The sequence below is a fragment of the Marmota flaviventris genome, chromosome 16 (assembly GCF_047511675.1).
Source record: "Marmota flaviventris isolate mMarFla1 chromosome 16, mMarFla1.hap1, whole genome shotgun sequence".
NCBI classification, from domain to species: Eukaryota; Metazoa; Chordata; class Mammalia; order Rodentia; family Sciuridae; genus Marmota; species Marmota flaviventris.
Window position 1 is genome coordinate 67,759,830 of NC_092513.1, and position 24,459 is coordinate 67,784,288.

Here is a 24,459-nt window from a genome sequence, read left to right on the forward strand (position 1 = left end):
GTTCTGGCAAAGAAGTTGTCTATATTTTGTGTCCAACTTTCTGTGAGATTGAATTTAAAAGTGATGGACTGACACGTGGTGGCACATACCTGTCATCCCAGTGGCTCAGGAGGCTGAGGCAGGAAGATCACAAATTCAAAGCCAGCCCCAGAAACTTAGCAGGGCCCTAAGCAAGTTAGCAAGACCCTCTCTCTAAATGGGAAAAAAAAAAAAAAGGTTGGAGAGGTGGTTAGGTGGTTGGATGCCCCTGGGTTCAATCCTTGGTATTAAAAAAAAAGAAAGTGATGAACTAACAGAGGAAATTTCAAGGTAGCCCAGCATTCAGGGGGTGGCTTGGATATTGCTGGTGACTTTTAACCATGTTTACTGCAGTCATCAGGAGCAGAAGGGTTTTAGAAACTTGCAGTTTGGCCAGAAAAGTACAAGTAAAACTGGGCTGAGGAAGGTGTAGTTGTTATGGTCGTTAGAGGGGTTACAGAGAAGCTGAGCACTTCACCCAGAAACATCAGGCAGAAAGTGGCAAGACCACATCCACCTCAGGCTCAAAGATGTGAAAGTAAAAGTTCCTTTGAGAAAAGACCAGCGGGGTGCCCTGCTTGTAGAGCAGCTAGGAAAGTGTCTCACAATGCTCAGCCACCAGGTGCTCAGGCACTGCAGCTGGGTCCTGGCTACTGCTCCAGACAAACCATGTGGCTGGTTCTGCAAGAAAACAGGGTGCTGGATGCAGGGGTCCTGGAGGCTCCCACCAAGCTTCAGAGGAAGGCCTGGGGCCAGGCAGAGTGCAGAGGGCCGGAGTCCTGTGGCTGCTGCTGACAGGGCGATGCATGGACACGTGGGAGGGAAACCAAAGCTGTGGAACCACCTGGAAACAGGTCACATGGGCCACCACCAAGGCCACAGGGACGAACCCCACGACCTTGGAGAGAAGTGGAGCAGGCCACAGGTGCGAAGCCGGCTGGTGTGCAGCTGTCCCTACACTTGCTTGCCAGCTGGTTTCAGTCTTCCTCGTCCCATCCCAGCCCCCATGCCTGGCTTCTCCCCTTCGGGATGGAGGTTTACTCTGTGCCATTGTATATTAGGCACATGTGACTTGTCCTTCAACTTTTAAAGAGGCTCGTGCTGAGAGTTTGAGTCTGAGGAGGTTTGGGATTTGACATTGGGGTAACGCTGAGACTGTTAAGAGTAAGGGGAATCTTGGGCTGGGCTGGGCTGGGCTCAGCGGCAGAGCCCTTGCCTAGTACATGTGGCCCTGGATTCGCTCCTCAGCACCACATATAGGTAAATAAATAAAGGTATTGTGTCCACCACAACTAAAAAAAAAAATTAAAATTAAAAAAAAAAAAAAAAACAGCATATGGGGAACCTCTTGGAAACGCACTGCATGGGTTCTGCACTGTGAGATGGGCAAGAGCTTTGGAGGGCTAGGGTTGAAAGGTTATGGCTTAGACATGAGATGTCCCCCAAAAGTTCATGTGTGCGGCAACTCGAGAGGTTTCAGAGGTGAAATTAGATAACAAGGGATGTGACCTAACAAGTGGATTAATTCACTGACATGGATTAACCAGGTGGCCACTTCGCTTAGGTAAGGTGTGCTGGCCAGAGCAGGTCATGCCGTGGCAGGTCTTTTGTACCTGTGAGCAGGGCACTGTCTGCTTCCTGTGCCACGACGCTCTGCACCACCGAGTCCAGGCATACGGTGTCAGCTGACCATGGAGTGACCTCCGAAACACGTTTCCTCCTCTAGGTTATTCTGCCAGCTAGTCTGGCCACAGCAGTGGAAAAACTGACCACACACACACATATTGACCTCTCGTCTGAAACGCCCACTTCTGTGAACGCGTCACCTGGGCCTTGCTGGGCCGGCGGCAGGTGAGAGGAGCCCTAGCCTCCCCTGCAGACCACTGGCAGCCCACAGCGGGGTTTGCAAACCCAGGTTGGGTTAGTCACTGGGACGGGCCACTCTGTACATCTCCACCGGAAGTGAGGGCAACAGATATGAACAGATGCCAGCCAGGACCCCCACCACAGTGCTGGTGGGGAGCCCTCCTTGCTGGGGAGGACACCCGCCTCAGGCTCCCTGTGCCGCTTCCTAGGTTCCTCTCGGGAAGAGGGGTGCAGGACTGAGGTGGCCATCAGAGGCATACAAGGGGGACACGTCAGGCAAGGCATTCCTGCCCGTGAGGAAGTGCCCAGACCCACCCCTCAGCCGTAGCCTGCTCGGCTGTTCCAGAGAAAGAAGGTGCACGAGGTCACAGCAGGCGGCGTTTCCCCAATGGCTGTTGAATTTATTTGCTCAATCAATAATGGTCCTGGCAAAAATTAGTTCACCAACACTGAGACAGTTGTAACGAGACACTGATTTTAAAAACCCATGATACCATTGTAGAAATCAGAGTTCACACCAACAGAAGAAACCTTCAGTATTGCCAGCAAATACAAAATGAACGTAAGATGTCGGACAGAACAGCAAGAAGGCGTTTATACATTTATATTTGACACCTGACCATATTTCAGTCACCATAATATCTTCTCTCCAGATTTAAAAAAATAGTATGCTGATTTCTATAACAAAGCTTTTTTTTCGTACAAAAATCAAATAATGGCCGACAAGTCACAACAGTGCAATAGGTAGAGGATAAAAAACCGCATCAGACAGGTGCTGGAAATAAATACTAACCAGGAGGAGGACAGGGCCTCGGGGTGCATGGGGTCTGTCTGCAGAGCTGCAGGCGGCCTCTCGGGGCCAGCCAGCGAGCAGCTGCCTCAGGAGCCTGGCCTCCCAGGAGCCTCCCAGCAGCCATCTGATCTGACGGGCCAGAAGCAAAAGGGGCGTCCCAGTTACCCCCAGGAGGCGTCTCTTCCTATTGCTCGATCCTGTCGTCGGGGTCCCTCAGCGGGCTCACTAAGGGCAGGGACGACCTACCTTGGTGTAGGAGCATACATATGGCTTATTCAGGCAGAGACGGGTACATTCTAGCCCAAGCAAGCAATCCAGGTCACTGCTGACGGGAGGGTCTGTCACGCGGAAGGTTTCGGGTTTGAGAAACATTGGTGGGTGGATGCCTCGGGGCGAGGGGGCCGCCTCCGGCCGCCCCAGTGCAAAGGCCTCTGCTGATCACTGGCAGTGAGTAGCCGGAGCCTGCGGGCAGGGCGGGCAGCTCCACGCAGCCTCCGCCTGCCACCGAGGCCACCTGGTGTCGGGCTGCGGACTGTGGTTCAGAACTGTGGGAGGGCTACAGTGGGCAAAGGGACCCGAGAGCCACCGGCCGGCCGGCACAAGGGAGGCAGCTCCCCGAATGGTCTGCACCGAGGAGGTGTGAAAGGCACAAGCAGGAGCCCGGGCCGCAGCCACAGGCGGCGCAGAGACCTGGCTTGGTGTCCCCACCTTAATGAGATCCTGATTCTGCTGTGATAGAAAAGCAAAGAAACACGATTTTTTGGTTTAAAAAGAAGCCACTCAAGGGTTAAAATAGTTATTTTAAGTTAACAAAGAAAATTAATTCCCCATAAGCTGACACTATCTGGAAAACGTCCGCTGCTCCGTCCCTGGGACCCTGAGCCTGACGAGCCGACGTGACGAGGAGTCTGAGGAGAGAAGGCGTCTTTACAGAAGGGACAGCGCCGGCCGCACTGGGCACTCTGGGCCACAGGCACCTTCCAGCGCCACTGCCCGGGCGCTCAGAGGGGCGTCTCCCGGCGGTCTCTGCTGGGCGACGGCTTCGCGGGCTCCTTGCCAGCCTTCGCCTCGGGCGCACCGTCGCGGGGCTCCTCGTCCTCGGGCTGCTCGGCCCTGGCACGCTGTGTCTGGAGCAGGCGCAGCTGCACCCGCAGCTCGATGATGGCCTCGCGCTCCTCATGGACGGCCTGGTTCAAGTGGTTGTTCTTTATCTTGAGAGTGTCAGAGAGAGGCGGTCAGAGGGCGGCCAGCAGGGCAGCAGGACTCCGCCCCACGCCAGCCCAGGACCTGACTCCAGAGCATGACCCCATCTTCAAAGCGTCACCCTGGCTGCAAAGCGTCACCATGCAGAAAGGACATGGTGGCCTGAATGAGCACACTAGTGCTGGGAACAGAGGGACAGCCTAGCTTCCCAAAGCTTTAAGGACAAAAGAGAAGGGACATTAGCAATAGAGAGGGAGGAGTCAGGCAGGGTGGGAGCGGATCCCTCTATGACAGGGCTGTCCCTCCTGTGAACGGGGCCACTCAGCCTACAGAAAGCCACCGTCCACCCTGGATAGCAGCACCCACTCCGCAGAGTTGGGGGTGCTGAGTGGCAGCAGACCCACACTGCCCACCCCCTTCCTCCCGGGTGTGCCCAGCTCCGGGCAGTGGGGCTGAGGGTGTCGGCCTCGTGAGGGTGGGCACAGCAGGCTCCCTCGGCACCTGGCCGAATCCTCCCTCCCACCTGAAGGGGAAGGCAGCGCCACTCGGCCCAGTGGAGAAGCCACCTGCCTGGAAGGGAGATGGCACTTGGGTCCCACCTGCCACTCTCTGCTGCAGCAGCTCACCCCTGCCCCCACCCTAAGGACTTGCTTGGGATTTTGCTTCTGTGCTTCAGGACTGCGACATGCCCCGTAACACGGAAGGGAAGCAGACTAAGGGCCCCCTCGAGGCCTTCCCAAGGCCTCCCCCTGCAGTGGTGACTGCCCCAACTTTGGGCCTCCAGGGCAGCCGCTCGGCACTCTGCCCCACGCTTCTGGAGGACTCCGCGGTCCTGTCTCGGCTCACTCATCATCGCAGGCCACCACCTATCTGTATTGGGGACGGAACCCCAGGCCCATCACCCCCAGCTGCCCCCGGTCTGTTTCACTTTAACATGTGCCGAGATAGGGGCCTGCCCCGTGGCCGAGCAGCCCGGAACCTGCCACGCTCCTGCCCGGCCTTCTTCTGTCCTCGGGCAGGTGTGGCACGCTTGGCCCCAGCCACCGAGCGAGCCACCGAGGGGAGTGGAGCTGCTTCACTCAGGGAGGAGGGAGGGCCTGAGCACCCGGCCTGCCGCCCGCTAACTGTGCCCTGGCCCCAGTTCCCGAGAGCCACGGCTCACCGCTGCTTTGTGGGCTGAAGGCCAGGGAAGCAGTCACCACTCGGCCCTCAGGGAGACCCGGGCCTGCTCCCTCCACTAGCCTGACTGTGCTGCTCCTGTCTGGGAACAGAGACCGTCTCCCTGCCAGGCAAGTGGCCTCTCCCCTGGGCCCAGAGTGGGGATGGGGGCCCCATGGGAAGGCGGCCAGGTGCACTGGCCTCTGAGGGTGGGTCCAGGAGGCGCTCCATCACTGGGGTCACCACACATCACACCCGCCTGAGGACACCCTGCCAGCAGCCCAGGCCCACCAACTCTGGGGTGTGATTCCCCTAAGATCCTCTGAGCCATGGCCCAGGAAAGCCCAGAGGCAGAGTGCACCCACAGCCTTCCGGAAACCCCCGCCCAGCCACCCGCATGCACCTCCAGCTCCTCGTTCTGCCTCTGCAAGTCCTCCAGGATGAGCTGCAGCTCCTCCTCGTCCTCGCTCTCGCTCTCGCTCTCCGAGGAGTACTCCTCTGTCTCGCTCCGGCCATGCTGCTGGCGACTGTGGGGAGAGGCCAGGGTGCTTTATGAGGTACACTGCCCCGCCCCAGACCCAGGGGCACTTTACGGGGTGCGTCTATCCCCCCCCTCAGACCCAGGGGCACCTTACAGGGTGTGCCTGTCCCCCACCTCCTCAGACCCAGGGGCACTTTATGGGGTGCGCCTGTCCCACCCCCATCAGACTCAGGGGCACTTTACGGGGTGTGCCTGTCCCACCCCCCCGTCAGACTCAGGGGCACTTTATGGAGTGCACCTGTCCCCCCTTCCTCAGACCCAGGGGCACTTTATGGGGTGCGCCTGTCCCACCCCCATCAGACCCAGAGGCACTTTACAGGGTGTGCCTGGCACCCCGTCCTCAGATCCAGGGGCACTTTATAGGGTGCACCTGTCCCCCCTCAGACCCGGAGGCACTTTATGGGGTGGGCCTGTCCCCCCCTTCTCAGACCCAGGGGCACCTTACGGGGTGCGCCTGTCCCCCCCTTCCTCAGACCCAGCCCCGCTCCTGAATCTGCAGGAGCCAGAGGCTGCTGCTCAGGGGGGCCTGGGGGCAGGAGACGCCGGGCAGCACCGAGCCCTGGGCACCCCTGCCCTACCTCTGGATCTCGGCAATCTCGGCTCTGAGGCGCTCGATCTCCTCCTTCTCGGCGGCGATCTGCCGGCGCAGGAACTGCTCCATGGCCAGGAGCTCTTCCTGCTCCGTCAGGATCTCGTTTTCCTAAAGGAAGAGCACTGTGAGCCCTCGCAGCTCCCAGCCTAGGGGACGTCACTGCTCTGAGGTCTCTTCAGCCCCGTTCTGTGTTGAGCCCAAGGCACAAAATGTGTAACCAGAAGAAGGATTTCCTGGGCCGAGAAGAGGCCTTGATACAGCACACAGAGCCTCTGGAAGGAAGGACTCTTCTCTCCCTGCTCCCCTGCAGCCAAGGCTGTAAGGCCGGACCCTGCAAGGCCAGGTGCGGTTGGCCCACAGTGGCTTCCCAGGAGGCAGAGTCCCCGCAGGCCTTCTACCACCGCAGGGAGGGAGCCAAGAGCGGGCAGCTCAGAGGAGGAGAGGAGGGCACGGAAGGCACCCTAGCAGGCCATGCTGTGAGGAGATCCCACCCTGTGAGGAGACGGTGAACTGTCTGCTTTGGCAGAATTTCCAGTTATAAAACTCGAGTCACAGCTTCGGGAAAAGAGAATGGAAAAATCACTCTCTGCCCATGATCCAGAGAGTCCAACCTAGAGGAAAGCAGCAGTGCTGGTGAAACCCAGGATGCCACAGACCCTGCCTGTGGGAGGAGCAGCTGGCTGTGGGCCTTCACAGCCAGCTCTTTCCTTCCCAGCAAACAGGAACCGGAGGAGTGAGACGGGAGGAGTGAACGGGAGGAAGCCCGGGTGCTCCTGCTTTGGCCAACCCAGGGAGGCTGACGCATATAAGCTGAAGTGGTTTTAATAAGATTTAGTGATATTTACGTAGCCACATTCTCCTTTTTTTTTTTTTTTTTAATATTTACTTGACCATTATGACTTTTAATTCATGGCATCTTTATCAGTAAACTGAAAAGGTCTATTAGCAGAACAAGTTGGGAGATAATAAGAATTTGTGATAAGCATTTGAATGAAACTAAACACTGTAAATACTGCATGTTATTTATAAATCAAAGAGAATATTTATTCTCAAACTCTCAAATGTGTATGAAGTTCTAGGCTGTAAGAGTTGATAGTTTTATGTATGATTTTATAGGTTAAGTTATTTACATATGAAGCAAAATAGGAAACTATACTGAGAAAGGATTATGTTTACAGAGGCCTTCTTAATGTGTCATATTTCTTAAATGTTTTTTGGTGATACTGGGGATTGAACCCTGGTGCATTCCACTAAATCACATCCCCAACCTAATTTATTATATAAATTATAATATAATTTATTTATTATATAAATAAAAAATATATATGTTTATTTGAGACTGGGTCTGGTGATATTGTTCAGGCTGGCCTTGAACTTGTGATCTTCTTGCTTCAGCCTCCCAGATAGCTGGGATTAGGTGTATGTCACTGCTGCTGGCTTCAAATGTATTAGTATTTTTTTAATGCATACTCCAGTAAAGAAATAAAATGATACAATTCCAATGCTGTACATGTTACAATAACAAAAATAAAACCATATTGGTGGGGAAAAAAAAAAGAGTCAGGCTGAAAACCCTGGGGTGAAGGCCTGGTCCAGGACTCTACTCCTGGGCAGTTATGTGCCCCCACTGGACCAGGCAAGGGCCAGAAACACCCAAATCTGCAGGACCGGGAGCCACACTGAGCTTCTCAAAGGCCACACAGACCAGGCAGGCAGAGCCTCGATGCCATTCCTTTCTGGTTGGATTCTGGAAACTTCCAGAACAGTGTACCTGATCTGAGAATTCAGAAAGACATGAGCTCAGGCCTGCTCTGTACCTGAACCAATGAAAGATAAAAACCTGCCTCTGACAACTGATTTCACCTGCACAGCAGACATGGGACCATCCACATGTTGTCAGCAACAGCAATCATTTAAAACCTAACCTTACACTTCACGGATCCCACATTTTAGACAGTAGGAACATATTCTAAGACTCAAGTCTGGTCTCATTAATGTGGAACAAATGCCACTAACATGTAGATACAACACCTCAGACTTGGGGTGGACTCAGGGGATTAAGCAGGACCTTTAGGTAGCACCCTGTAAGGAGAATCAGCACAAGGCCACCCCTCCTGCAGCTGAACCTGCAGCACACACGAGGCAGTGCCAAAGCCACAGGCTCGGCCCTTGGTCCCCTTCTGTGATTTTGGTGAAAAGAGCCTAGAGTTGAGTTTCTTATACTGTAAGTTAAAACTGACAGTTCAGAGACTTACAAAATGGAGACAAAGAGTTAGCTTACCTGGGCAAGGAGAATGTTTATGACTTCTTCATTTTCATTCATTTCTTCTTTGGAAATGTCCTCCTTTGAGGCTATCTCTTGTGCAATCTTGGTTTCACACTCCTGTGGAACAAGACAAGTAAGAGAACCCGTCAGTCTATAGGGAACACATCCTTAGCGAATCCACACCACCACAATCCAGGAGCCTCCCTCTCACTTCATATGACTGGAAGGAGTCACAGGAACAGGTGAACCACATACAAGGGCGGGCAGCTGCTAACTGGCCTGGAACAGGATATAGGGCCCAATCGGCCTGCACCATGCAGATGCACCTTCCAGTGGGTGTGCCTGCCAGCTCTGGAACCCTTCTGCATAAATGACCCTCTGTGGGGCTCTGAAGGGCTGCTAGCATGTCCATTTTTAGTGTATGATTTAACTAGTTGCGACAACTACAAAGTCAAATGACCACGATGACCACCATCCACAATGACCATCATCATGCTATGGAACAGTCCACCATCAGAGAGCCCTGTGGTTGCGCCACCACCTGATGGCTCCCAGCAGCCACCCACCTCCTCCCACTACTATGTATGGTTCTTGCTTCTCAAGTCTCCTATAAACTAAACCTATCACTCATCTTTCTCTCGTTTTTTTTTTTTTTTTTTTTTTGGTACTAGGGATAGAACCCAGAGGGCTCTTAGCTATACCCCCAGCCCTCTGTAATTTTTCTGACAAGTCTCACTAAGGTGATGAGGCTGGCCTTGAACTTGTGATCCTCACATCTCAGCCTCCAGCATCACTGGATCTCAGTGTGGGCACCACGCCCAGCTTCCTCTAGCTGCTTTACCACACACTGCTTTAAGACTCCTATTAGGCTCGCATCACAGCAGATGAGATGAGCTTCAGCCTCCTCGTGAGGCCTGGGCAGAGGTCACTAGCTCCAATTCCAGGCTGATACACCAAGGGAAGAGTTTGACTATGAAAACCAGGCATGGGAATGGGAGAAAAGCTGGGGGCTGGAGAGGAGGAGGGAGCCCATCTGTGGCAGCTTTTGTGGGCCTGTCCTCTGGGCTACTGTGAAGCACAGCAGTCGAGACGCCCTCAGGGCAGCACCCGGTCTTCCCACACAACCCCACAGTGCCCCTTCTGCTCTCTCAGCCTAGCGAGCACCAGCTAGTGTTCTCAGGACCCGCCACTGGGTCTCGGGATGGGCCTAAGATGGTACAGAAGTGGGGGGCGTCTTGCTCTGGTGCCGCTGGGAAGCTCCAGTCCCAGCTGAACATTACAGGTGAGGCCAGAAAATCAGAGTCCAGCTGTGGACTCTTCCTAGAATTAGGTGACAGCGTCCCCCATCTCCAAGACCTTCTAGGCAGCCCTCATCATAGCACTTTCCAAAGAGCCGACTCTTCCCCTGGGTTTCCGCTACCCCAGCAGGGCCTGAAGACAAGTCACCCGCCTGCCTGCTATCTGCAGAAGGCTCTATCCAGTTTTATTATTTTATATAAACATGAAATGCCAAAATAATAAATCCACTCACCTGTCTTTTAGCTTCTCTCAGTTTTCTTTTGAGGGCTGTCAAAATTCTTTGTACTTCCCATAATCTTTCTTCTTTAAATAAATCCTTTATCCCACCCTGCAGATCTCGATGTAAACAATTCAAAAGAAACTCCTAGAAAACAACAGCACATACCAAATAGTACTCCATGTCTCACGACATAAAAATCATGTGCAGATTAGCTCCTTCTCCGTCCAGCGGTGGCATGACAGTACTGCTGCCTTCCAGGGGGCCTGTGAGTCCCGCCTGGCCCGCCTGAGTGGGGTTCCCCCTCACTGATGCAGCTCGCTCACTCCCCGCGCCCTTCCCTCACACCATCAACTGATGAGAAATGGGGACTTGAAGAGATAAGGGAAGAGAAGCAAGGATTTGATAATGTGCATGCACAATAAGCAAATGCATAAATTGTCAAATATATGTAAATTTCCTTAAAAGTCCTGAATGTTTTTCTCATCTATATACCCAGAGCAGCCCTTGCATCAAGGTAGCACAGTGAAAAGCCAGGATTTGGCCTCACTCTGGTTGCACAGCCTAACAGTCATGTGACATAAATTATTCACTTCCCTAAATTCCAGGGTGCTTATCAGTAAGGTAAGGACTTCCAGGTGGCAATATCAGCAACTCTGTCCACACAACAGAGGTTTCTTAGAGACAGTGACTGTCTTGGGCTGAGACTTCTCACATTATCTCACCGGGAACTCCTAATATCAGCCCCATATGGGTATCTATTTAAAAAATAAGACACCAGCGCCTCAGGAGGTTGGCGATTTACCTGAAATCAGTACATTAACAAGAAGCAGAACAGGAGTTCCCACCAGGTCTCCAGTTCTCAAGACCAAAGCTCTCCCACCGGGACATGCTGACTTATGTGGCACCCAACGCCAGCTGGAGAGGCCTGGCTTCCTACACAGGGGGACAGGTGCAGGAAGCAGAGACTGTCCTGGCTCCACCATGCTGGGCCACGGAGTGGCAGGCGTGGTGCAGCGTGAGGCACGCACCTGTCTCCGGATCTCCTCCTTGATACCCGCCTGGGTCTCTGGCAGCGTGGGCATGGTGGCCATGTTCGACCACCGCAGAGGTCTTGTCACTTGCTTTAGTACCACGTTTCCAAAGAGCTCTTGCACATGTGTGAAGAGCACATACAGCACACGATTGCTGATCTGGGGATGAGATTGCAAGGAGATAGTTAAAATTGTCATTTTGTTTCATTTGCGTCTCCAGGCCGTGCAACCTTTAACCCTAGACTCAGAAGTACAAGGCAGGCTGTGCTCATCAATGGCCAATTTAAGAAGAAAATCACAAAATCTGAGTTAAATCATATGCTCAAACACCATGAGGATGGAAGCGAAAAACAGGCCAGAAAAGGGACACAAAGCTGACGACTCTGTTATCGTTTTTGATGACTATGATATTAGCTGATTTAAAAAACAGATGCTCTTCATTTCCAACATTTAGAGACACCACGTCCACCCATACCAGCAGCTCCTCCCATGGACCAGGCAAATGCTAGAGCACCCACAGGGGTAGGGCTGGCCAGGACCCAGCATGGCTCCAGAGCCAGGGCCTCCAGATACACCTGCATGGCCAGCGTTCAAAGGTGGCGGCCACTCTGCGCTAAGGACAGGACGAAGCTGAACTGCTGTGAGAAGCTCTTTCCCACACTTACTCCTACAACTCACTGGGATCTGCAGCAACAAGGGTCCACAGCAGGGTAACATTAAGTAACAATGTAACATTCACCAAATGCTAAACTCCCAACTGGTAGAAATGATCATTATATTTTGAGAAACTTGAAAATATTTTTCTCCCAAAATATAATAAATATCCGGGCACAGTGGCACATGCCTGTCATCCCAGCAGCTCAGGAGGCTGAGGCAGGAGGATCACGAGTTCAAAGCCAGCCTCAGCAAAAGCACAGCACTAAGCAACTCAGTGAGACCCTGTCAGTAAATAAAATACAAAATAGGGCTGGGGATGTGGTTCAGTGGCCAAGTGCTCAAGTCCAATCTCTGGTACCAAAAAAAGAAAAAAAGAAAAAAAAAAAAAAATATATATATATATAAAATCAACATGCAGTAAAAGAATCTTTAGTGAAATAAAACATACTCTTATAACAGTGACAATGATTTATGGTCAGTGGCCTGTATGCTGGCCAAAAAGAGGACTGAAAATAAAAATTCACCACTATTTCCTGAGTAAAATATCAGTAACAGGGCTGGGGCTGGGGCTGAGTGGTAGAGCACTCGCGTCGCACATGTGAGGTGCTAGGTTCGATCCTCAGCACCACATAAAAATAAATAAATAAAATAAAGGTATTAAAAAATAATAAAATAGATATTAAAAAAAGTATATCAGTAACTTGAGAGGAGAACATACCCTGACGCAGGCTCACCTGAGCAGCAGTAAAGGCAAGCCAATCACAGGTACAGAAAGACACCAATGGACACACCACCCCTGATGCCCTGTGGTACCTTCTCATGCTACAAGCCTACAGATAGGTCTCTCTGGGACCCACTTTTACAAGTGAAACCCTGGTTAAATCAAATGAACGTTCGGCCCTCTGTGCCTGAGTTTGATGTGTACGTGATATAATTAGGCAATGATGCTATTTGATGAAACAGCAGAAACCTTTACAAGTTTATAGATGAAGTCTGTAACTGCAGGCACATGGGCTCTATCTACTCCAATAACAGATCACTGTCACCAAGAACTGCTTTATAACTCCACAAAGACTGTATGACATTCAAATTTCACAGCTACAAGCAAAAGGGCAAACATATTGATCATCTTTCATCTGTTGAAACATCCACATTATGAAAGAAGACGCAGTCAAGCTAACCCATCCTCCACCACCTCAGGCTCCCAGCTTCACGTGCATCTGAAACAGCAAACATGCCCCAACTCCCAGGGCCGCTGGCCACGGGTACCTGCACAGTGGGGCTGAGCACGATGGAGATGTTCTGTATGTTCATCTTCGTTTCCAGTTCCTTGGCAATGACGTGGTCCATGTGAACAATGAGCCAGGAAATGAGAAGGTAGTTACATTCCGGCAGTTCCTGGAGCAAGCGCTGGAACTCCTGCACTTTCTCGGTCTCCGTGGCCCTCCCGCAGGCCTCTTCGAATCGGGGCATCAGCTCTTTGGTAAGCAAATTCTCTGGCAGGTCTCGCAGGTACTGCTTCAGCAAGCTGGCGACAGTGTTGGGCTCGTATTCTTCCAAATTTGGAGACTCCTCTCGGTCGTAGGCTGCTTTTAGTTCATCCACCTTTGATTTAATTCCTTAAACCATTCAAATTCAGAAGAAAGAATACTGAGGGGAAAAAATCAAACACAAAGGCTTTCTTCTCTAGGACACCCCACCCCCATCTTGCTGGGCAGATCAAGAGCTGCCACTGGCTACTAGCAGAACTCTTGACATGAACAACATACCTGCCCGAGGGCCACACAGTTATCCTGTAGACACAATCGTAAGAAAGACTGCACTTCAGCCAGGTGTTGACACACCTGGAACCCCAGTTACTGGAAGCTGAGGCATGGGGGTCATGACTTTGAGGCCAGTCTCAGCAACTGGGCCAGACCTTGTGTTGAAAAAATAAAAACGCACTGAAGCTGTAGTCCAATGGCTGAGTGCCCCTAGGTTCAATTCCTAGCATTAAACTAACTAAATAGAAGATTACCCTTCAAGGGTGAACTTAATCACAACCTAAGTGATAACTGAAAATTTTAACATTCAGAGCAACTGCAAATATGTTAAGTAAATATGCCAACAGATTCAAGAAGAAAAAGAAATTTTAGAAGAATTAAACTACAACCCAAGCGTAAGTCTTACCCTCACAGCCAAATGTTTTCTCTTCAGTCATAAGACTGAAACATAAAATGTAACTTTGTTTACCTAAATGTCCAATAGTTGTAGGTAGGCTTACTCTTTTAAAAGTAAAAATTTTACTATAAGTTTAACTGTAAACTCTTTAAAAACTATTCTCTATTAAGTAATCCCCTAATTCCTGTATAGTTTCTACTTTAAAGTATAAATTCTTTTTATTTTTGTTTTCGGGGGAGGGCGGGTGTACCAAGGATTGAACTCAGGGGCACTTGACCACTGAGCCACATCGCCAGCCCTATTTTGTATTTTATTTAGAGACAGGGTCTCACTGAGATGCTTTTTTGCTGAGGCTGGCTTTGAACTTGCAATCCTCAGCCTCCCAAGCCACTGGGATTACAGGTGTGTACCACTGCGTTCATCTTAAAGTGTAAATTCTTAAGTATTCCCGCTCCCTACATTTTTGCAGTACCAGTGAACCTGGAGACACTTTTCTACTAGCTACATCTCCAGTCCTTTAAGTGTTTATATAACGTAAACAGAGCTGGAACTCAAAATAAAATGAACTTTGGGCTTCTAAAATCAAATCATTTGCTTTCTTACTGAACAGAAAGAAACTACATAAACTAAATATTTTTCAAACATTATATCAGCTTTTCAGTCTTTATGAAATCCACCTGTACTGTGACATGATCCAGTAACAACACTGATCCCAAAGAGCACAAAGTAGGTTTGTGCTTTTTGTTTTGTTTTGTTTTTTTAGTTTTGACGGACCTTTATTTTTTATTTTTACATGGTGCTGAGAATTGAATCCAGTGCCTCACATATGCTAAGCAAGTGCTCTACCACTGAGCCACAACCCCAGCCCCAGTTTGTGCTGGTTTTTTGTTGTGCTGTTCTAGTTAGTTATACATGTTGTACTGTTTTTAATACTTAAATTTTAGGCCAATGGTTCAAACGAGCCATCTAATCTGAAAGCATCTATAACCCACACAGTGCTTGCATTTGTGCTCTGGCACTTCTTAACTTTTGTAAAAACTTTTAATGGCATTAAAATAAATCTGTAACTTATCCAGAATCACAAACGGCACCATATATAAAAATAGCAATGTGGATCTTATTTTTGCATAATCTTTGAGACAAAAAGTTAGAAAATAATTCCTATTTTCTTACTTTGATGACAATATGAGTAACTAACTGATGAGCAACTAACTGTGAGTTCTGTCAAAGACCTCCTCTCTCCTCTTATGTGATATGTATGTGTATATATAAACCCCCAACAGTACTGACCCCGCAAACCACCTAGGTACCCTTAGAAAGGAAGACCTCCCTGTTCCGGATAGGCAGAGTCCATACTGTTAAAATGACCATACTACCAAACGTGCTGTAAGATTCAAAGCAACTCCCCGTCAAATACCAAGACAGTCCAGCACACAGGCACAGGAAGGACTTTCTAGATAGAAACCCTAAATCTCAGGAAATGATGCTGAGAACTAATAAATGGGATACCATCAACTTAAAAAGCTCCTGCACAACAACAACAAAAACAATTAGCAATGTGAAGAGAGAACCTACAGAATGAGAGAAAATCTTTGCTAGCTGCTCTTCTGACAAAGGATTAAAATCTAGAATATATACAGAGCCCAAAAAACTTCACTTCAAAAAACATAACTTAATTAATAAATGGGCAAATGAAGCAGACACAATTCAGAAGAAGAAATACAAATGGCCAACAAAAAGAGTTTAAAAATGTTCCACATTATTAGCAATCAGGGAAATTCAAATCAAAACTACACCAATATTTCATCTCACTCTAGTCAGAATGGCAACTGTCAAGAATACAAACAATAATAAATGCTGGAGAGGGTGTGGAAAAACAGGAACACTCCACACTGCTGGCGGACTGTACACTAGGACAACTACCATGGAAATCCTCAGTAGACCAGGCATGGATCACCACAGGACCTAGCTATGCCACTCCTTAGTATTTATGCTGAAGAAATAAAATCATCCTTTCTTTTGGTACCAGAGACTGAACTCAGGGGCACTCACTGAGCCACATCTCCAGCCCTAGTTTGTATTTTTATTTAGAGACAGGGTCTCACTGAGTTGCTTAGCACCTTGCTATTGCTGAGGCTGGTCTGAAATCATGATCCTCCTGCCTCAGCCTCCCGAGCTGCTGGGGTTACAGGTGTGTGCCACCATGCCCGGCTGAAGTCACCTTACTATAGAGATACATGCACACCCATGTTCACAGCAGCCCAGTTCACAAACAGCTCAACTATGGAACCAGTCTATATGTCTGTCAATGAATGAATGGATAAAGAAAATGTGGTATATATGCACAATGGAGTTTTATTTACATAAAGAAAAACGACCACACACCCCACCATCAGGTACGAGCATAATGTACCAATAAAAATACGGGCAAAATGTTTTCCCTTTAAAAACTGGACATTCAAATAAGGAGTACCTGGGAGAGAAAGATTACACAGATACAGTAAAATGTAGATAAGTAAATTAAAAACATAAAATTGCTTCAATTGTCTTTCACATTGGTTTTAAAGTTGGGAATGATATATGAGTGAGGACCAAATAATCCCCAGCAAAAAATATTAATGGCATTGAAAAAGGAAAGTCCCTAGCACCCACCACACCACAGCAGGCTGTGCTGACGGTACTGTCCAGGTGAGCACTTGGCCCAGGAGGAGACCAGGGAGACAGCTCAGTTTGAATGCTTTCAGAAGAGAGAGAACCTGCCACTCTGACTCCCCAGGAAAACACGCAAAACAAAAACATCAAAAACAGGTCAGAGAAAAAAAAGAGTCCTTTGAACAAATCCCAGAAACTCTTCAGAGAAACTTTCACCTAATACCAAAATTTTTCATGCCTATCAAGGTGATATAAGGAAAGCAGCTTGTATTATTACTGCTTAAATCTTTAAAAACACAATTTGTCATATATTATTCTTGGGGTTTTTAAATTTTTTTCTTTAGTTATACATGCACACAAGATCTTTATTTTGTTTTTTTATTTTTATGTGGTGTTGAGGATCAAAACCCAGTGCCTCACATATGCAAGGCAAGCACTCTGCCACTGAGCCCCAGCCCCAGCCCCATACACTATTCTTTAAAAAATCAAAATTGCAAATATGTTTAAGTGTTAATTCTAGATAATATTAAGGAAGTATCAATTCAAATTCATTTCTTGATTGACTTTGTTTTCTATAAAATAGTAGCTCAACTACTCTTTTTAATTTTTTTTTTTTTTTAGTTGTAGATGAACACAATACCCTTATTTTATTTATTTTATTTTTGTGTGGTGCTGAGGATGGAACCTGCCCCAAGTACCCTACCACTGAGCTACAGCTGCAGCCCCGTAGACCAACTACTCTTACCGTGTTAAATATTCAAGGACAAGTTATCTATTAGATTGTGTAAAGATTTTCCTAAGTATCAAAAATATCTGCCCCTTCTCAACAAACTTAAGTATTAAATCTACCTGCTGCAAATGTGTCAGAACCCAGTAAGTGGAAAGCTTCTTAAGCTCTGCAGATGTCCCCAGTGCACATGACTTAACTCACAAAAACATGTGACCAACAACTGATTTCATAAAATAACTCTCTGAACAGAAGTGGGTGATGCTGGAGGTGAGTCATGGAGCTGAGGGACACAGATGCCTCCAGCTCAGAACCTCACCCAGAGCAGCATGGTGTCTATTTTGGAAGAAAGAAACCTGTTTACTTTTAAATAAGATACCATTTGCTTGATTTTAGACACCAAATATAAAATAAATTTGTGCCAACTATGAAACAAGTTTTCATACACACTGGATGTAGATAAATGGAAAACCCTCTTCAGTGATCCACGTACTAGCTGCAGGGGGCTAGCGGCAGCATTTGCACCTGGGGCCCAAGCATTCAGTCAAACTCAAAAGCCATAGTGCAAGGCTGTCGGAGCTTCCTTCACTGCCCACCCCTCACTACAGGCCCTCCCACCACTGAGCTTCACGCAGCCCAGAGGGCAGAAGGGAGAGCAAGCAGGCTCTGAGCACAGCCCTGCTGGACGATGCTCCCCAAATGCTTCCCTCCATCCTGTCCCTGCTGCTGTGAGCTACGAACAACTCAGGTGCAAATGCTTACAAAAACAGACTGTCAGACAAAGAGGTGGTGGCGGCTGCAACTGCAAGGGCCAGGGAGACGCTCGGGCTGCGGCACAGGCCACAGCGCTCCCTACAGGCTGGAGACAGCAGCTCAGGTCCACAGCCCAGCAGCGAGGCGCGCCCCATACCTGACACTCTGTAGATGCCCTCGCACTTCATGCCGTGCTTCTCCACATGGTCCACACACTCGCGGAACACAGCCGGCAGGCGGACGCCGTCGCACATCATGGTCCTCTCCACCGCAGCAGCCAGAGGGATCCCAAAGACAGGCCTGAGGCTGGGTGCATCCACCTGAGGCACCTCCGGCTCCTGGATGGGCTTCTTCTTTTTCTTCTTTTCCTTCCACTGTTTGACAACGTCAGCTGCCGTCAAGTCCTTTGACTTCTTCTCCTTATGCTTTTCTTCTTTGTGCTTTTCTTCTTTATGCTTTTCTTCTTTGGGTTTCTCTTTTATTTTAAAATCCTTCTCCTTCTTTTTAGAAAAGCTGGGCTTCTTGAAAACATGAATTCCCTTGGACCTCTTCATTTTGGAAGGGCTTTCAGCTTCATCTCCAGAACTATCTTCCTGAAAGGCAGCATAGCCTTCAGCTGCCAAAGAAACGCAGGGAGTGTGAGTTACGCGTGTGCTCAGTGTCAAAGTGGCCATCTGCTTTCTGAAAAGAGCACAGCTGCAGAGGTGCCCAGGCGCCAGCTCTCTGGCTTTCCTCCTCAGCCCTGCAAATGCAGGCTTTGTGCTCAGCTAGCTGCAAGGAATGGCAGTGCCCCTGCCAGCCACATGAGGGCAACAGGCAGAGCACAGGCCTTGGCCCTACAGTGCAGGCGTGTGAGTGGGGTGCTGGAGGTCCACACTGAGGACAAACACAATGGGCCCTGCAGCAGAGTGTCCTCTCTCCCGGTGACCCTGCTCTCCACCCAGGCTCCTCAGCTGGGCTTTCAATGCAGTCTCAAGGCACCACAGAAACCGCTCTGATGGTTCCTGACAGGCTTGGCTCTCCTGTCACCAGCTACTGGGCTCTTTCTGCTGACTGGGGCAGAGACCACAGCCACCTCTTGGGAAGACTGCTCCAAGAGGTTCTCCCCCTCTTGGATGGTGGCCAATGTGTCACCCCTTTGCTGGCAGAGTAGCTTTGCTCTCTCACACTGACCTAGAGCCCCATGGCCTTAACACCAGGTCACAATTAGCTTTTGTGTTTTGACTGTTTTTGAGACAGGGCCTGCTCTGCTGCCAGGCTAGCCCCAAACTCCTCGGCTTAGTGACATTGCACCTCCTCCTCACAGCCCGTGGCTTCTGTTTTAATGTCTCTAACTCTCCCATTCCTTTTCTTAGCTAGCTATAAGCTACTTTATAATAAAATCAAAGGTATTTCATAAGCTACCATCTAACTAAAATACCATGAATCCTACACTAACCAGGTGGCAAAAATCTTAAGGACAAAATACCATGACGTAAAGCAAGAAGAATTGTCATGCACTGCTGTCAGGAATGTGAACTGGTTTGACCACCTGGAAAGCTGTTCTTTGGGATCTCCTGGAGCTGCAAGACTCAAGGCCTAGAGTGTGCATTTCCATGCCCAGGCACACACAGCAAAAATGCATAAACCCGCTCACCAAAAGACAGGCATGAGGGGCTGGGGCTGGGGCTCAGTGGCAGAGCGCTTACCTAGCATGCATGAGACACTGGGTTCCATCCTCAGCACCACATACAAATAAACAAATAAAATAAAGGCATTCCATCCATCTACAACATCAATAAATAAATAATAAGGGGAAAAAAGGTAGGACTGCAGGAAAGTGCTCCTCACAACAGTTGAAAAATGAAAGTAGCTAATGATAATGCAGCAAAGCGGGTACATCGATCCTAGTGTGTGAACACAGTGAAACACTGTCCGGCCACAGAGGTGCACAGTCACTGCTGGGAGCAAGGAACAGGAATGGGCGGAAGAGACAGCCGAAGAGGGGGCAGGCCCCCACCGAGCCAGGTGTGACATCAGCCGGTTGTCTCTTGAGGCCCTGGGGCTAGGAGCTGACCTGCTCCTCAGTCTGCAGCGCTGAGACGCGCACTAGGCCTGCTCCACAGGGCAACCAACACCATGAGATCCAAAATAAATACTGAACTTAAACCAACTCACCTCACCTGCCTTTAAAACACCCAAGAGGGCTGCATCCTCCCAGTGAATGGGAGCCTCAGAAGGTTGTGGCACTGGCCTATGACAAGGAGTAACTACCTTTTTCAGTTCCAACCAAAGTGTACCCCAAATGCCCACAAAACCTACTGAGAATGCAAGGCTCTCTCAGCCAAAATTCCAGTGTCTGTTTTTTTAAAATATTTTTTTAGTTATACAGACACAATATCTTTGTTTATTTATTTTTATGCGGTGCTGAGGATTGAACTCAGTGCCTCACATGTGTGAGACAAGCACTCTGCCACTGAGCCACAACCCAGCCCTCTTTTTATATATTTTAAAAGATGTCCACTAGAAAACTTTTACCGTATTTGGAAATTTGGTAATTTGTGTGTCAAATTAAGACCCCAAAATACAACTTCAATAGGTGAAAACCGAGACCCTAAAAGCAAGAACGTGGGCCACGCCAGCCTGACTGTGGGCAGAGGGCACTCACTCCTCTTCTCCTTCTTCTTGAACTTTCCTTTCTTCTTGCCATGGTCCTTCTCATCCTCCGACGCCGCATCGGCGGGCTCGTGCAGGGCGTCATGGGGGGGCGAGGGCTCGCCCGTGCGGTACAGTCCAGGGAACTTTGTGGGGCTGATCTCCTCGGAGCTGGGCGTCCGGGTCAGCCCGCTGCCGTGCTCGGCCCTGCGGTGCTCGCTGGGGCTGCTGGTGGGGGGCAGGAAGCACTCGGTCATGCTGAGACCAGACAGGGAGGTGGCTTCTCCTCACCTGCCCATCACACCTGTGCAGAGAACAGAGGCATCAGTCTGACCATCCAACAGCCAAGGAGTGCAAGCAGTTCCCCCACAACTCCCCTTTAAAAACGCCTTCATTTTATTATCTCAAGTTCCCTTCTCACAGCTGAGCACGCTAGGACCTTCAAGTATCAGTAAAGTAAACCAACTGGAAATCAGAGTTGGGGTTCTCCAGGCAGAATCCACAGTTCCTTGAGGAAGAACTAGCTAATGTAAAGGGCCTCATTTTGACTGCTACGCACCATAAAACCTCACTGAATAATAAATTAGACTACTTACGTAACTACATATGAACAGCTCACATCATTAAAATTTACAATGCTTCAATGACAGACTGAAGGAGTCACACAATCACAGGTCACTGACTGTGACTGCCCACTGCATGCGATTAGACAAGCCTGTGTTTCTAAGAGCCGTTGTATTTTGTGCGGCAGTTACACTTAAGCAAAGGAGCCCTTACTGATCGACCCTAAAACACACACAAGTTTCACTACAGCAGATACCACCAAAGGACAAACAAGAAGAGTTCAAAATTTGGTTGCTTTGTTTTCTTCTTTAGACACAGAGTAGTCAAAGTGCCAAGTTTAAAAGCTACTTAGATTAATTAGTTCTTCCTCCTTTTTGACATTATTATGATACTAAGCTGAGGTTATTTTGCAGTTTTAAAACTCCATAAGCCGTAAGTGAAATATCTGGTAAATCTGACCCTGTAGTCAAAAAGACCTTAAGGTTAAAAGGCAAGCAAATATCAAAAACGTCTGTCAACTGAGATAGGAAATTTCTTTAAAAAGCAAAGAGTTCTTACAAATGAATGAAAATAGAAATAAACCAAGAGAACTAGACAATGTGAATAGGCAATTCATCAAAAACTTATTCACAGTTCACAAATATACAATGAAAACAATGTTAAACTTCAATGATAATTTTAAGAATGAGAGCTACTTTTCTATTATTAGACTGGCAATGTTTGTGGCAGGGTCTCACTAAGTTGCCCAGGCTAGTCTCCAACTTGCAACCCTGCTGCGACCAGCCTCCTGAGTCGAGCAGGGGCAAGCACCACAGTGCCTGGCTCAATCCTTGTGTTCTCCTTGATGGGCCCTGTCTTTTGGCTATCACTTTTTTGGCAGGGGGTACCGGGGTTGGAACTCAGGGGAACTCGGCCATTGAGCCACATCCCCAGCCCTATTTTTTTGTATTTTATGTTCAGATAGGTTCTCACTGAGTTGCTTAGCACCTTTTTACTGAGGTTGGCTTTAACCTTGTGATCCTCCTGTCTTAGGCTTGAGCTCCTGGGATTACAGGCGTGTACCATGCACTCAGCTGGTTATCACTTTTGAAAGTGCACCCTATCTTTCCACTAATCCAAGGTACCTTAAGTTTAGGCAAACACAGGACTCAGGAATTCAGAGGGAGGTACAGTTCAATCAGACAAGTGATTACATCTCACGGATAAGGAAATAGTCCCAGCATCCATGGAGGCTGACACACAGCTTGTGGGAAAGAGCACAGCTTCCTGTCAGACACACAGCCCTGCTGCACCCGGCCATGCTCTCAACTGTGCTGCACGGCTAAGTCACTCCGTGCTCCACGTCAGGCCTGCGACAGGCAGGAACCTTCTGGATGGTGGAGAACACTCGTGGCTTCGACAATGGCTACATAATTTGTACATTTACTAAAATCCACGCAACTCTTCACTTCAAGTAGATGGATTTCTTGGGATATAAACTGTTACCCAACAAAGCTGCTTAAAAATAAAAGATCAAGCACCAGCAACCCTGGCCCCAGGAGCCCTTCCTGTGATTCGACCCACTCAGCACAGGTTGTAGGGGCTGCCCCTTGTGGGGCCAGGACCCTCTCAGCAGACCTACACCACGGCACTGACTGCACCCCATCTTCATCTGAACACACGCCCACTGGGCCCATCTGAGTCCCACACTTAACCCAACCCATGGCAATGCTTGAGGGCTTGTTTAATAAACTAACAGAACCTCCTCTGTTCTCAGCAAATGTACTGCCAAGACAAAGATCAGAAAGAATGAGTCTCACGGTTGGCCTTAAATTTCAATTCAGGATACAGATCCAAATTTTATAGGAGTTCCTAAAGTTTCCAGAACTTTCCTAAATTAACCTTAGTACAGCTTGTAAGAAAATTGGTACTTTTCCCCCTTTCCACAGAAATCAAGGCTCAGAAAGCTTAAGTAGCGTATCTAAAAAAAATCACAGAGCAAGAGGTAAGGATGGGAGCCACTTGACTCAAAAAATCTCTTCCCGGGACTGGGGATGTGGCTCAAGTGGTAGCGCGCTCACCTGGCATGCGTGCGGCCCGGGTTCGATCCTCAGCACCACATACAAAGAAAGATGTTGTGTCCGCCAAAAACTAAAAAATAAATATTAAAAAATTCTCTCTCTCTCTCTCTTTCTTAAAAAAAAAAAAAAAAAAAAAAAAACCTCTTCCCACCACACTGCCCTCAGGAGGACACTGCAGGGAAGAGTATGGGGCAGGGTGTTAGATATTGTGGGTAGCCCTGTGGGCGTGGGCCCTGGGCAAAAAGGAAGGAGACCGGCTTAACAGCAGCAGCACTGCCAATGCACCCTGGGAAGGGCGTCGGGAGACAAGGAGGGCTGGGCAGGACAAGGAGCTATGGTGGGGGTTGTCACCACCTGCAGAGTTGGCCAGTGATGAGGCCACTGTGAGGAGGAGGGCAGGGTGCTGGCAGCAGCACCAGACAGCTGCTGCTCACTCCTGCTCCTGGGGCACTGGCAAGTCCTCCTGGTGCACTACCCTCCTTATGCATCTCCCTTACTAGATGGACAAAGAACATTTTGATCATAAAGCATTTAACAGACTATGTTGTAAGATCTACTCAGAATCAGTAGTTGCTGATTTGTGCTATGGACTGTGTCTCCCCCAACCCCAAGTTAAAACGTAATCCCAAGGGTGATGTATTAGAGGCAGGGCCTCTTGGAGGTGACTAGTCACGAGGGTGGGGCCCTCATGAACACATTAGTGTCCTGGCCAGGGGCTGAAGAGACCAGGGCTTGCTGCTTCCACCCCAGGGTACGCAGGTGGAGCAGAGAGCTGGCCTTCCCAGCCTCTAGAGCAATGCAATGCCGCCCTCAGTGCTGTTCCAGAAATCTGAAGGGACTGAGAGGACCTAATCACCACAGAGCTGGGGCAGCTGCAGCAGCCCTGAGGGCCAGGGCCAGCAGGCAGGTGATCAAGCAGGAAGGAAAAAGCAGCGTGTTCAAATGAGGACAAGGGTGCAGAGTAACCTGGGGGGTAGGGACACCACAAGCCTGAACGCCATGGAAGCAAAAGACTCCAAATGGCCAATGGAAAATTCAAGTATAAACATCCAGAGGTAAGGAAATACCAAAACCCAGAAATTCCTATTTTTGTGGTAAGAGATAATTTGGTATACATTTTTAAAAATTTAAATAAACCATAGTTATCCCTACTCCTCCTGATAAATATAACTAAAAACCCTAGGTATCCGATTTTTTAAAAGAAGATGCCAGGTGTGGTGGCAGACACCTGTAACACCACAGCCCGTGTAACACACAGCTAGCTA

At 49.0% G+C, this 24,459-nt stretch overlaps 1 protein-coding gene across 1 annotated transcript in view; it reads right to left on the reverse strand.

The window, feature by feature from the left end:
- Positions 1-3,588: 3,588 nt before the first annotated feature.
- Ralbp1 (ralA binding protein 1) overlaps positions 3,589-24,459 on the reverse strand; it is a 37,106-nt gene continuing 16,235 nt past the window's right edge. Inside the window, exons 2-10 of the mRNA XM_027920670.3 lie at positions 20,584-20,874; positions 18,094-18,552; positions 12,914-13,263; positions 10,985-11,146; positions 9,969-10,100; positions 8,453-8,554; positions 6,158-6,279; positions 5,442-5,565; positions 3,589-3,888 (exon numbers count right to left, since the gene is read on the reverse strand). Of these exons, the coding sequence (XP_027776471.2) occupies positions 3,679-3,888; positions 5,442-5,565; positions 6,158-6,279; positions 8,453-8,554; positions 9,969-10,100; positions 10,985-11,146; positions 12,914-13,263; positions 18,094-18,552; positions 20,584-20,827 (1,905 nt within the window). The 5' untranslated portion in view covers positions 20,828-20,874 and the 3' untranslated portion in view covers positions 3,589-3,678. The remainder of the gene's footprint in view (positions 3,889-5,441; positions 5,566-6,157; positions 6,280-8,452; positions 8,555-9,968; positions 10,101-10,984; positions 11,147-12,913; positions 13,264-18,093; positions 18,553-20,583; positions 20,875-24,459) is intronic.